At 41.3% G+C, this 14,089-nt stretch overlaps 1 protein-coding gene across 1 annotated transcript; it reads right to left on the bottom strand.

Moving 5' to 3' along the window:
* Positions 1-3,768: 3,768 nt before the first annotated feature.
* Positions 3,769-11,362, bottom strand: pax9 (paired box 9). Its single transcript, XM_084683194.1, has 4 exons — positions 11,208-11,362; positions 10,076-10,711; positions 7,938-8,077; positions 3,769-4,035 (listed from the first exon to the last, which is right to left on the bottom strand). Exons 1-4 carry the CDS (start codon positions 11,209-11,211, stop codon positions 3,775-3,777), a joined length of 1,041 nt encoding a protein of 346 aa, XP_084539320.1. The 5' UTR covers positions 11,212-11,362; the 3' UTR covers positions 3,769-3,774.
* Positions 11,363-14,089: the final 2,727 nt, after the last annotated feature.

Raw genomic sequence — 14,089 nt, 5'->3', positions numbered from 1 at the left:
TTTGTGTTTAAGTGTATTTGTACAATGTGTGTGTGTTAGTACATATCTACAATGTGTTTGTGTGTGTGTGTTCTTGAAAGCCAGACTCTGGGCCGCTGGAGGCTGGATTAGCGACTCAACTTCTTTTAGCAAAGCCTACAACAACAATCCCAACATATTCAAATGTAGAGACTACAATGTTTTCCCTGTGTCTCTGTCACATACAAACATGGATGCAAGGACACACACTCACTCACAAACACACACACCTGTAACTAAACTTCGAGGGATCCTCCCTACAGGACATCATTACCCGTCTCTACCTCTCTCTCACCTCTTACTCGCTCTCTTTTCTCCCACATCTCCCTCTTTCTCTCTTCCCCTCCCCTCCTCTTTCTTTCTCTCCGACCATCTCTCCCTCTCTCTCAGCACCTGGCGGTGAGTGGCAGGTTAAGTTGCATCAAGTTTCCATTTGACAGGTGTGATGACTGTGTGAGTTGGGAGGGCTTGTGGCTGGCCTGGGGGCCAGCAGTGACGATGGACGAACAACTGAAGCCTGAAGATGGATGGAACAGTAAACGCTTCACCCGTCCGCGTCCTAATGGAGTGTTGAATGCCTGTGTGTGTGTTTTTGTTGGGGGGGGGGGGTTATTTCGTAGCACGTGCTACATGTGCTTGAGTCGCACTACAATGCAACTGCCGAACTAGTACTTTGCCCCCCCCCCTTTCACCCCTTTCCTGAACCTGAACCTCGGGTAGTCAGAAACTGACGCGCCCCCCCCCCTCACCCCCCTCATGTTCTCACCTCACTCCCTCTCTTCAGTCCTCACCCTCACTTGACAGAACACACATTTACTCAATTTCCCTTTAGATAGGCACTGCAATCATACATAAGCTGCCTTTTTCCTATAGCAATCCCATATATGGTGTCTGCACAGCAGATCAGTGTATGTGATTATGTGTGTATGTTTGTATTAAAGCCTCCAAGCCCATTAATTAGTGTTCCGTCAAGGCCTGATTAAACGCAGAAGGCACACCCTTCACAGACACAGACAAGAACAGAACCGCCCAGAACATTCCCTGAGAGACCCGGCGCACTTATACTTTTTACTCACCTGTGTGTTAAATAACGTTGTTATTTTAAAACATTTAGAAAATAGTCTGGCTGTTGTCAGTAAGGTTTTTCAAATATTCCAGTGGACATGAACCTACATGAGCGGTGTCTTGCCGTAAGAGTGAGCTGCTTAGTGTATCTGCACCGCTGTCGGTCTTGTTTCTGATTGCGCGTAGGCAAGTTTAAAGATAACCATATGACAACTGACCCAGACTCAACACCATTAATTAGAAACATGTGTTTCTCCCCAGTTTAGAAATAGAGACGTTTTTAGTCCTCAATCCTGTAACATGGGCACTGGGACAGCCTCAAGGTTATTAGGCTTTTCTGAAACGTTGTTTCTTGTTTACTAACATACTGATCACAGACTTGCAAACGCTGACGTTGATTAGCACAACCACATTTCGGTTCCTGCTATGAGTCAAAGGAAATCTGAAAGGCTATGCGTGCTTTACCGTTTCGCTAACGTTACTGTAGCTAGCGTACAGTGGAATGAGACCTGTGCTCCTGTCTGTAAGTTTGAGGATTGTTTTTTGTTATGATCATCATTACTGCAATTCCTGATGAGTGCCGGGGCATCGTCTGCCAGCAGCCCTATGATGTGGTTCGCATACGGTCAAAAAAACACTACGATCCCTGAGCAACGGTCCGTGACCACTGGATGCGGGAGGGAATGCTTTCCAAGTCAAATCAGCCTTCGCGTCGGGAGCAATGTTTACATTGCCACACGAAAGGGGCTGTTTATGCTGTAGCGTTGAGGGGTGGGGGGCTTGGGTGGCCCACGACTAGACACACCCATCCCCTCTGGTTTATGGATATTAATGGGAAGGGGGGTATTCATATTGCGAGGCTATGTAAAAGCTGCCAACTTTTATAAAGCTCTCCGCAACCTCAGTCCCTTGCTGCTTGCCTGTTTGCACAGGACTTAATGAGAGCGTGCTCGGAAGGTCACAAGCCAGGTTGCTTCTGAGACCACAGTCAAATTAGTCCAGTCTTGGTGGCTCTCTCACAGCAGAGTTAATCCAACACGGCTCTGACCTTTTGTAACACACAACCAAATGTCCCACTGCGCACGTCCATTGTCTGTTTTCTCCAACTGTGACTAACTAGTCTGCTGGATATTTAGGCTGTAGAAAACATGAACAACATAACTTTTCACGTTCAATAGAATGCAATTATTAGAGTGAGAAAATGTAATCACACGTTTTGAATTTGTCTTGTATGACGTGTTCAAGTCTTCAAGAAGCGAGTTGTCCGCAACATTCCTTAGCATAAAGCAGCCATAAATAGCCTGCCCTATTTCCACACTCTTGGCGCCTACCAACCGCGCACCGTCCATATTATCACATACTAGCCTACACTGAATCTCATTTTGATGTACATTTCAATTGTATGCAAAGATTTCATCTGATTAAATCATTCCGACCCGTTTAAATGACATTTTGGTGGGCCTAATTTTACGCAGTATTTCATTGACAATAGTATGTAGGCTACACAGAGGATACCTTTTTTCTCGCAGTAAAGCTGGGACGTCCAACGTATACGGGTCATGATGACCTGTGGTCCTACCATGCAGAAAGGCACCCTTAAGGACACTTCCGCTTGGTAGCATATAGGCTAGCCTAGAAGCACTCATGCGTACAGGTTAATAGTTTCAAGGTGCAATTTAGGTCTAGAATTCATGCAAATGTAGAGGTCATATAAAAAGGCTTTTGAATGATGATTGGGGGCGTCATTGTCTCGTTTAGCAAAGCCATTTTGGCCATTAAGTTACAGCCATCATTTTGGCTCACAGACAGCTACAATTCATAGAAATGAGTAACATCCAAACAATTTAATAAGATACATTCAATTTCATTGTGCAACCTTTAGAACTGTGCATCCTCTCCGTTCATAATGTTTAATGTTCGTAACGACATTCAACAAAATGAAGACCAAAGCCAATCTTGTCTAAATGTGCATTGAAAAAAATCCCATATACTGTCTCTGTGATGATGTCCGCCGTTTGGAATTGCACTTCGTTCAAAGTACCTTAGTCTAATAAATAAACATTTAAAAAAACTTCCCTCCGGAGCTCATGATAACGCTACATTTTGAGAGAAGTGATAAAAACGATGGTCAGTAAAACTGATGCTTTTATGAAAACAATAAAAACAAAAATCAAATACAAACATTAAAAAACAATGGAAATTGATAAACACCCTGAAACACTTAAATGCAAACTGTTTTCTTTTTCTTAAGATTGCTTATTTGTGAAGTCATACTGCGGGCCTACCCCTCTTTCCCCCAGAGACAGTGAAGTGTGTAGACACGAAATTCAGAGACAAGCTCTCCATATCAGATATCACAATGTTGACGTAAGAACACCACACGTCCCTCAGTACACCTGTCCTGTTGAGTTGTGTTGTGTAGGCCAGCAGGCCAGGCCTGTAATTTAGGATGGAAACACTTTCCTTCGCCATGTCTTTATTTTAATGACGTGTTGAGCTGGTGTAAAGCAGATCTTCCCCCCCAGACGAACAGCACTGGAGTCGGTCCTTGGAGAAGGTCCTTCATATAAATACAGAGGAGAGGACGTTGACATACCCACACAGGACACCAGGGGACCAAGGGCCTCTGTTACTCTCTTCCCTCCCTCACCCTCTTTCTCCACCCCTCTCTTTCCTCCACCCCCTCCATTTTCAGTTTACAGTGCTGAGGCCGTGACAGGGGTGAAAGGCATCCCGGTTAGCTGTCATACTCTTGAAGGCCAGCGGGGCGGCGACGTCACAGCTGTGGGGAGAGAGAGCACTGCCACTGGGCGGTTGCCATGTGTGACCGGTCACATAGGCCGACGTGGTGACGCTGTACCCCATGTAGGGCGACACTTGGGTGGGAGGGTGGTAGGGAGGGATGCTGGGCACTGTGGCATAGCTGTTCACTGTGGGCAAGCCACTCTGCGTCTGCGTCAGAGAGAGGGGGGAGAGAAGAGAGGGAGAACGGGTGAGATGCGGAGGGAGAAGAGAGCAGCCTTCCCGGTTTGCTTGTGGAGTGGTGAGGAAAATTAAGAGAGAGAGCAGCCGAGTTAACGAAAGAGAACAGGAGAAAGATATTAGGGTGAGAGCAGGAGAGAGAAAGGGTTAGAGATACAATAAGAAAGAGTTGGAGAGAGCTTAGAACAGGAAAGAGAGAGCGAGAGAGAGAGAGAGAGAGAGAGAGAGAGAGAGAGATGGGGGTGTAAACAGTAGAGGCCAACAAGAAGAAATAAGGTCAGCAGAAGGACATAGTTCCTATAGTCACGAGTTCAGGAAACCATGTACAAAACAGAAGGAGGAGATCTGGGAATTTAATATGAGGACAGAGAGAGAGTGGACATAAGGATATCATCGAAAATAGGAGCAAAAATGAAAGAAGATGAAACGTAAGAAAAACAGGGGGAGGTCAAGCATGAGTACGTTTTTTGGCAGTGTGACAAAAAATAACTTGAGGAATTAAGCCAAGGAGCCTATTTCATAGAGTCTGAATATCTATGCCTGGGTGGTCTGTGACTATTAGAATCGTTTCTGCAGTTGAGATCCTTCTTGTTCCTGCAAAACAGATTGGATTTTATCTACGTCTATTTTTTTTCGAAAAGGTCACGAAAAACTAACACTGACTATGCGTCGCTGGTTCTGTGTCTATGCCACAGTTACTAACAAAAATTTCTCATGTTGATAATAAATCAAATATTATACTAACCAATCCTGGTCATTTTTACATTATTTCAAATGTTTCTTAGTCGGGCTTTAACGAAAGATTATATGCAACCTTCTAATACTAAACACAGAACATCATTGTAATTCATGTCGGGGTTTTTTATACACATAATCCAACGTAGCAATTGGGGTAATAGAGAAAAGCAATTGGGTTATAGAGAAACAAAAACTCACGATAAAAACATTTTGTTCTAGAACAACATTTATGATTTTGGCCGTGTTCACAATAAATCCTTTGCGCTCAGTTATTTTAGGTCACAACTACATCCACTGTGAGTTTTAAAAACATGTGCAACGTTTAGCTCATATCACTTAGGCCTATATCAGTGAACACATTAAAATTGTTATTGGCCAAAATATTAACCTATCGCCTTATCGCATTTAGGTGTCGAACAGTGGTGTTATTCTCAGGGTCAAATTGAGCTATTCATTTCTATTGCTCCATTGGCCCAGCATATACGTATGAGGATATTTCTGTCCATGCATTGAGCACTAATATTCACAAATAATCGAATGTGTAGATTAGAAATTCGATCTGTGATAAGGGTCTGAGAAGATCCAACAAATTAGACTACTATTGAAATTCAAATTGTGTAGCCCACACTGTACATCTCATCTTTCTGTTTAGGAACAAGCACTGATTTGTTATCAGCGTGAAAGATGATTTGTCGGAGAGAACGATCCTGGAAAGAGAGCAGGAACGGAAGAAATACATTCATCACGTCCGCGCCGCTGGCTCTGTTTACATATGTGCGTGCCTTCACCTTAAATCGAAATTTAATGATCCAATTATTCATCCAAATGACACAACAGGCCTTCCCATGGGTGCATTGGATTCCTGGGATTGCTCAAGTAGGCCTACTCTACAAGTGCATTACTGCATGGCAACTTTGAATGTTACATGTATAAATCTGAAACTGTTTAATGGCGCTTTTTTTTTTGGAATTCAGATATACAAATATATAAGCACGTGATTTTTTTTTCTTTCTATCTGAACGAAGAAAAAGGCACCTAATTGTCAATCAGTGGCAGAACAATTAACCCGCAACATCACACCAGTCCCCCAACCTTCATTTCAGTTGTCCCGGTTGTGTGTCGGGCGGCAGTGTGTGTGCGTTGATAATGTTATTAAGTACTAAATTATGAAATATGACCTCTAGTGATCAAGGTGAACAAAAGTGTTTGTGAACAAAAGTCGTGCGTGTACATGCAGACCGAACGAAGACAGGCCTATGCGTTCGGCAATATTACATGTGGATGATTTACGATTAAGGCATTATATCGTACGTTATAGCCTAAACCTGTTGTAATTAAGAATGACATTCCTAAGACAGGCATTTTCTTTTTCAGGCTAAACAGTTATGTCACATCCGTCTTATTTGGGGAGGTCTGCATTGTCTGTCTCCTACCAGCCAAAACCAATGTCTGGATGAGTTGAAAGGCGTCAGTGTGAATAAGGCGAGGAGAGTGTATGCATCCCAAAATACCTTTCAATTTTCAGTCTATTGTCATTAAAATTATTAATTTGGTACACTGTTGTATCGAACCATCCTTAAAAAAACTTGGTCCACATCGGCGTGGTACTGCTTAAATGATTTAACCTTTAATTTGGGTTACAGCAAATATATCGAGTGTATCTGTCTGATTTGTGTTATAGAACCTGCCTTAATACTACATTCACAGATAGGCTGAATGTACACCTTAATACTCCCCTCGCTTATCAAGCGAGGGGAGTATTAAGGTGTACATTCAGCCTATCTGTGAATGTACACCCCATCACGTTCCTTCAAACACAGACCCATGCTATACCACGCGCACGCAATGCGCAATCCCCCTTCTCCACAGCTTCGACCAATGACGATATACTTTCACAGACATTTATTTAAAACACGAATGTGAATGCCTTGACTCATCCGGCCTAAATCATCAGGGTGAGTAATGTGTGAACTACAAACATAAAATCAATCGTTTAGACAAACGTGACTTAAACTTCTAAACTTCTGTGTTATGAATCAATAAGGTAGTTAGGCATTGTTTCCATAAATATTAGCGCAGGCCTACAGATGATCAAGATAACCGTATTAGACCTATAGGTTATTTCAGTTCTTCGGGGCAATTAACTGAAGCTATACAAACCTGTACAGAAATAGAAAAAAAATGCCCAATGTGTGAGCATGAAAGAAAATGTTAATAATATGCTACATTGAAATCAGACAACCAATAAATTATTTTATCGTAAAAAGCACAGATTTGGGGTTTCCACTTCAGGACGTGGTCTGCTTGGTTTTTGTTTGTCATTAAAACTGACGAAAATCAACAGCAATGAGTTATATATATATATATATATATATATATATATCTTGCTCTCTCTTCCAGACTGACTTCTAGTAAACACATGATTTACAAAAAAAAACAGCTATAAATAAACAGGTTAGATGTAATTCTCAATTTCACAATAATTAAGGGTAGGATATATAGCCTATTTTAAGGTGTACTAACACGTTTTCATTATGTAGGGTACTTAATGCAACACGTGTTTATAATCAGTATGCCTACATCATTATCTATTAGGCCTATTAGTAATCATTCACAATATAGTGTTAGGCCCAATGAAGCCCTTGCTATCCTCGTGACATTTCATCCATTACACTTAGGAAACAAAACATTTCCGAAAACCTTAACATTTGACTACGTTGTTGTTGTTGTTTTTTATTTTACATAAAGTGTCTTTAGGTTTGTAAGTATTTTCAATTAAAATGTAGGGCCTGCCTAAGATTACATGGTTATATACCAATCGTTAAGTGGTGGTCAATTAGATCAAAGGTTAAAACTTCCGCATCACACATTTTTGCATGCACGGTAGGCCTAATAATCGTAATCACAAGTTACGGAAGCCCATTTATTATGTATGATAATGAATAAAGCAGGGCTATAGTACATAGGCGCAATAGTGCACCTAAGCAAAGAACTCTATGCTGGGAAAAAAAAAGTAATTTCAAGATCATCATAATTTGTTTTAAGTGCTAGTAATTTCATTTTTGTATTGTTCTTACTTCAGATTAATTCAGACTGGGGATTTATTCTGATACAAAATAGAAGTTTCCTGTTACCTGTGTGTATTTTGCTTCGGGTTCTAAATGCACTTTATCCAAGCCATTGACTAGTGGAGAGCTTGCTGGAGGAAAGTTAGTCCTGTTAATAGCGCTCCATTCCTCTAGTTTGGCGGTGGAAAAGGACGGACTGTCACTAACTGGGGGCAAAACACAGACAGAGGAGAGAGAAGCAGGTCAGAGAAGACATGAGGAAGCCTCCACGCTACCCCTTCCCCGTATTCAGCTGGTCAACACCATGGCCTTGACAAATTGAGATTATTTGTCATGTAAAACCGAGAAAAAGACTTGAACTTTTTAGAATAACTGATTTTTATGCTTTCCTTTTTAAAGCCTGGTTGAAGTGTGTCAGACATTCTGATATACTAGGCCTAGTTTTAATCACAGACTGTGCCATCCTTTCGTCGTTGTGTGTTTGTGTGTGTATGTGCGCGCGCTTGGGCTCGTCTGTGTGTTCCGTTGATCAAGCTTAAGCTGCAGTCAAAATGGAATGCAGTAAGACGATTCTTTCTTGTAATGGCCATGAATATCCTACCCACCGCCTTCCTGTGGCGACAAATTAGATTTGCTCTAACCGTTTCCCGTTTTGTGCTTGATGGATATTATACACTGTTCCCGGCGTTCAGAATTGGAAAAGCTAGCCCACCAATGTTGTAACTCGAGAAGGTCAATGAGTCTGTTTTTTACATATTTCTTTTAACATAGGCAATTTATTTTACTTCTGAAAATTGTTATGGACTTTGCTAAATATTATTAATGTAATTTCCTTTGACGAGGTGTAACGTGTTGGCATTTGAATGTTCAATTTTGCATTGAAGTAAAATAGTTAGCCTATTGATTGTTTTTGCAGATAACGTAAGAACACTGTTTTGCGCTCAAACGTGCGTGTCAGAGTCTGAAATGTGTAAGCCCTATCGAAGAAGCCAGGCTTAAAATATATTTTCATGTTTTAATGTTTCAGATGTAGAATTGAACGGTTCGCGTACAAATACAGCCATATATCATTAGAACAGATTTGTAGTGAAAACCTGTGTCAGAGGCTGGTGAAGTGTGGCGCTAAAAGGTCTGAAGTCATTGACTGTACGTTTAGTTATTTCGGCTTTCAAAACCTGCCGCAAACATCTGTTAATCATTTGGAAATGCATAAATTGTTTATAAAGGCAACTTTTGAGAACACATTCCTCCCACTATTTCTAGTTCTTCACGGATATCTGTGTTTCCTTTGAGAAAAGATATCTTGTTGTTTTGTTTGTCTAAGTTAGGTTAATGGGCCTACTGAAAGGCCGAGTTCTCAAGACTCGGAGCTGAAGGAACATGTTTCGGTATCTTGGTGCTTTAGAAGATTCTTCAGACACACACGCATAGGCTACTACCTGACAACTTTCTTGTGTTTCCCACAAGAAACATGTTCCCAAAAAATGGGATTCGCAACACCTAGAATTCCATTAATAATGATTTATGGTGGTTCATATTTCGCTGTTTCCAAAACAGTTAGGGAAAACACAAATACTTAAACGATGTCTGTTTAGGAAACAACATTAGCCTGTGTGCCATAACATGCGTCACAGCTTAATAACTATATGATAGTTCAAGGTAGTGTACAAAATAACATTGAAGTGCACTCAATTGTTAAAACATGTTTGGGTGTATGGATCAGTGTTGGAGACAAAGCGAGTAGCCCACAAAATATAAGGCTGCAAGACCTACTGCTTTGAACACCTCATTCTGGATTTCACTGCATCACCTCGCTGCAACTTCCCTTCGTTATCTCACTAATATTCCACATCCGTTCTTTAATTGTTACTGCAAGCCCTAGACCATATGTTTATTTGCAATAATTTCAACTTTTAAAATTACCCTTTCAAATCACTCAAAATAACATTGAGAGAGCCCTTGACTATGCTTGGCTCCATTTGAACATTTCTTTCTGTGTCGTTTTTGTAGTTTATCAACTTGAAACTTTCGCGAAGATGTACTTAGACCTACTATTCAAATCGCACATACAAACACACACACACATACACACCACACCACACACAATCCCTCTCACACACACACACTCCACGGGCGCTAAAAACTCGGAATTTCTAAATGTTTAAAGCCACTGGCCCACTCTCCATAAGAAACGTCGTGCTTACTTTGTTGCTCTGTTATTGATCGAATTCCCAGAATATCTGTGACGGAGTGCGAGGAAGGCCATATCCTGTGCATAGCCATGTGTCCGGGAAGGGTGGGCATGCCGGGAGGAGTTGGTACTTTGGTTCCAGTAGCTGCGATTGGAGTTGGATATGAGTATAAGTGGTTGTACGGCAACGTAGGTTGTGGTGGTGGTGGGTGAGGCGCCTGCTTGCTCGACTCGTACTGGTTCTGCTGGCTCAGATTCCCAATCTTGTTGCGCAGGATTCGGCTGATGGAACTGACGGATGGTAGGTTGAATTTGTCGCAGACGCCGTCGGCCAGTAGCCTGTCCCGAATCTCCCAGGCGAAAATGCCAGGATCTCTCTGCTTGTATGTCCGAATGTGCTTGACCACTGTGGGCGTGGTGACCCGTGGCTTGCTGCCCCCAATCGCTCCAGGTAATATAGAGCCAGTCTCGTTGTACCGGGCTAGTATCTTGCTGACGCAGCCGTGAGAGACCCGGAGCTGTCTGCTTATGTCGCAAGGCCTGATTCCCAGCTGGGCAAGCTCTACAATCCGGAGCCGGATGGCATTGGGCAGCGGTCTGCCGTTAACAAAAACACCACCTAATTGGTTCACCTCCCCAAAGGCTGGCTCTGGTAGTATGGAAACAAGTATAGAGATAACAAAATGAACTGTTGCCCATTAAAACTTCATATTCAGTCATAACAGTTCTTAGGCTATAACCTACGACAGCTAATTTCACTTAAACATACGTGATACTCTGTACATTTGGTCTGTAACAAATAGGCCTACATGTATGCAACCGGGATGGTTGTCCTAGTGGTTTTATCTAGACATGATGTAGCGGATCTATCATAAAGCAGATGGAGTAGCGTAGAAACATGGCCCACCACCATGTTTCTTTATAAAAACACATCGGCTATTCGTTTGGGCAGCATCGTCCACGATAATCCTAAATGGACGCAAATGAAAACCTCTCTTCAATAAAGTATTAGTGGAATTGACAGTTGTAAGCTAAGTTACGGCTGTTAAATATGTTTACTGTAGCTAATTTATCTCTATAACAAATGCTCATGTCAGAGTGCCTACTATACTTCGTCATTGACAAACACATGTTTATGACCTTACCCATTGTGTTAATTCCACAAAATAATATTGCGATATCGGAGTTACGCTGTCCGTCCAGTCCCGAGTCCAGTTTTGCTGGTGTCCAAACTTTTGTTTAGCGAGAATAAATTGTCTCACGCGCCACGGGTGCGATAACGATAGTAGCGAGAAGGACAAATTTGTGTTCTGTTTCCTGATGGCAAGGGAGACAGGCTTACATTTCAATCTGGAGTATTCATGGGCTGGACTTCCAAACTTCTCTCCTCTGTGAAGATCAGCCCACCAATCAAATTTTAGCTCCGCGTATAGAAGTGTTCCTATTGGTCTGAAACTTTGACATGACATGTCACGTTTTGCTATGCTTCTCCCTCTTCCATCCAAACGAAAGACTGGGTTACCACCATGAATACAATTGTTATAACCTACACACTGAAATGGTAAGTAGACAAAAATATTCAGATTCATTCAGGATCATGGACAAAAATTTGTTTGAAATGTCAATGAAATCAATAAAAAACGACGTTAATGGCAACATTTTTACTATGGTAAAGCTCTGTGTTCCTGTCCAAGAGCATGGTGTCACATGTGGATTTGAAAATTATACATTTAGATATACTTTACATCATAATATTGGTTTCTCTAAATAAATACATTAAATGCACCTATGCTCACCTCTTGTAGTAGTCATGGCTGTGCTCTGAGATGTTCATCAAAAGCACACATTTGTAATTGACGCAGGCCTGCAGGCTGTAGCCTACATTACGCAGTAGCCTATAGCCTATGTCCGATCTTGCCGTTTCTTTAGTTATGACGCAATATTGCTTGCTTTATCAAACATGTTCCGTCATTGCAAAGCATGCTGTAGGCCTCCATTCAAACACAATATCTAGTGAAAAGTTCACATTTGTCCACATTTTTATTTTAAAACTACATGGAGATTTCACCCTATTAGTAGGCCTGCAAGTGTTTAACATCTCTTCAGGTGTCAAGGTACCAACGGGACCATTTCAAATCAGATGTCTTAAACATTTCGAAACATAACGCTTTCAGAAGGGTATCATTTTAACTAAATAAGCAATAGGGTTGCACATGTTATTTACGCATAAAGACGAGACAAATCCTACTTGGTCTTGTTTGTATGTGATATTTATTTAGTTAGCATGAATAACTTCCACAAAATACATTTCATGCACTTGACAGACTGGATGTCTATATCCGCAAGTAATCCGAGTCTTTGTTTCCTGTTTACATGAGAACCATAAATTGACTCTAACTGAAAGTTCGGTTGGGCTTGAGATCGCGGTCACGTTCACTCTTATTGCAAAGGGACACTTAACAAACATGTAAACTTTGTCTGCATATACGTTGAAAAAATTGTATCGGGGATCAAACACTTGCTTAACCTTCAGCTCAGCTCAATCAATACTATACATGTGTGCACATTGATGGAATACAGGCCCCCAATTGTGCCACAAAGACACACAAACTTGTGACTGAGACCTTTCTTGATATCATTCTTAGAGCACAAGCACCCTGTCATGCTCGCTCGGTGTATGGGTGTTCCTTACACATTTGCGAGGGCTTTCCCACCAGCCCCCGCGCCACTAGCCCTAACGCGTTAAGGATAATGTTTACCATTGGAAACGTGCTCAGCTTGTTTCCATTTAGGTATTTCTGATGGCTGAAAAAACAAAGGGTCACATCCAAGCGATCAGAGGTCTTCCCTGGGCAATTGGAGTTTGTTGATCCTCCCCGTCAGTTTTTTTTGGGGGGTAAAACCAACAGATATTCCCAGACCTTTACCCCTTTCCTGTGATTCAGGATTTAAAGATATGTAGGATATGACATTTTGTGAAGTAGCCTATTGTGATGGCCGTTCTTCGCTCTCTGAGCGTGCTCATCTTCACAGAAGCGCATCTGTGCCAACAAGGCCACAGTGTAATGTGCATGCCACCACACCTACTTGAAACCCGTCAGTGTTTTCTTTGTGATGAACCGGTGGGGCATGATTTATGTCTTTCTTTGTCTTAAGTCATTCTGGATTGACACTAACCCGAGGAGAGAATTGCGCTGTGAAAGATGAGCGTGAAGACGAATGTGAAATTGATTTTTCACGGTGCTGAAAAATCTGTCATCAGCGATCGGGTGGTATTGCCTTCAAAATAAGGTTGATCCACCGATGGACGCACAGCACTTTCCAACGGCTGATTTATAATATGTATTTATTCACATATAGCCTAATAGTAGTATCATCGTTATAATAATAATAATTGTTATTTAACTTTTATTTTTGCAACCATACAATTATGTTATGTAGAGACATGTAAAAAATGAACGCACAGTTATTCTTAGGTTTAAAAAAAGATTATGTTTAATGCAATTCACTGTAATTGTATTGCTATCTATGCAATGAGTGTAAATACATTTTGTATTAATTATCAACCAGTGTGAATAGCATGGGGTAGCATTAGATACTGCATCTTCTCAAAGATGAACCCAGCTAAACATGATGAAGATCAGGATTAGTATGTCATCGAAGACATGTGCCTGCTAAACTGTGATCTTTGAGTACAATTAAAATGATCAAATTAAACTTGAGTTTGCTTTATAATGCTTAACAGCTGAAACATGTTATATTTATGCTATACGTTTCCGTTCTTTAGTCAGAATCGCATCAGTGCTCCTTGCTCCTCACTTAGTATCGTCACACAGAGATTCTAAAGAATGCGTCCGTTTTATTCGACAATTAGACCACCATGCAAATCACCAATCCAGAATCATCCAAGGCGAATAGTTTGAACAGCATGTCAAAGCATCACATCACTCATGATACGGCAAATGGGATTTTGTCAGTTTTTTTATGCGTGTAAAATTCAACTAACCTTTTTTTCTCAATTAATCGG

The sequence above is a fragment of the Hypomesus nipponensis genome, chromosome 3, assembly GCF_054491055.1.
Source record: "Hypomesus nipponensis isolate SF chromosome 3, ASM5449105v1, whole genome shotgun sequence".
NCBI classification, from domain to species: domain Eukaryota; kingdom Metazoa; phylum Chordata; class Actinopteri; order Osmeriformes; family Osmeridae; genus Hypomesus; species Hypomesus nipponensis.
This window is presented reverse-complemented; position numbering and strand designations above follow the sequence as displayed.

What these genes read in the sequence shown, in the direction of transcription:
- pax9 (XM_084683194.1), bottom strand. An exon ending in ATCAATAACAGAGCAACAAA is followed by an intron (nt 8,078 to 10,075) that starts GTAAGCACGACG and finishes TTTTGCCCCCAG; the next exon opens with TTAGTGACAGTCCGTCCTTT. An exon ending in CCGAAGCAAAATACACACAG is followed by an intron (nt 4,036 to 7,937) that starts GTAACAGGAAAC and finishes TCTCTGACGCAG; the next exon opens with ACGCAGAGTGGCTTGCCCAC.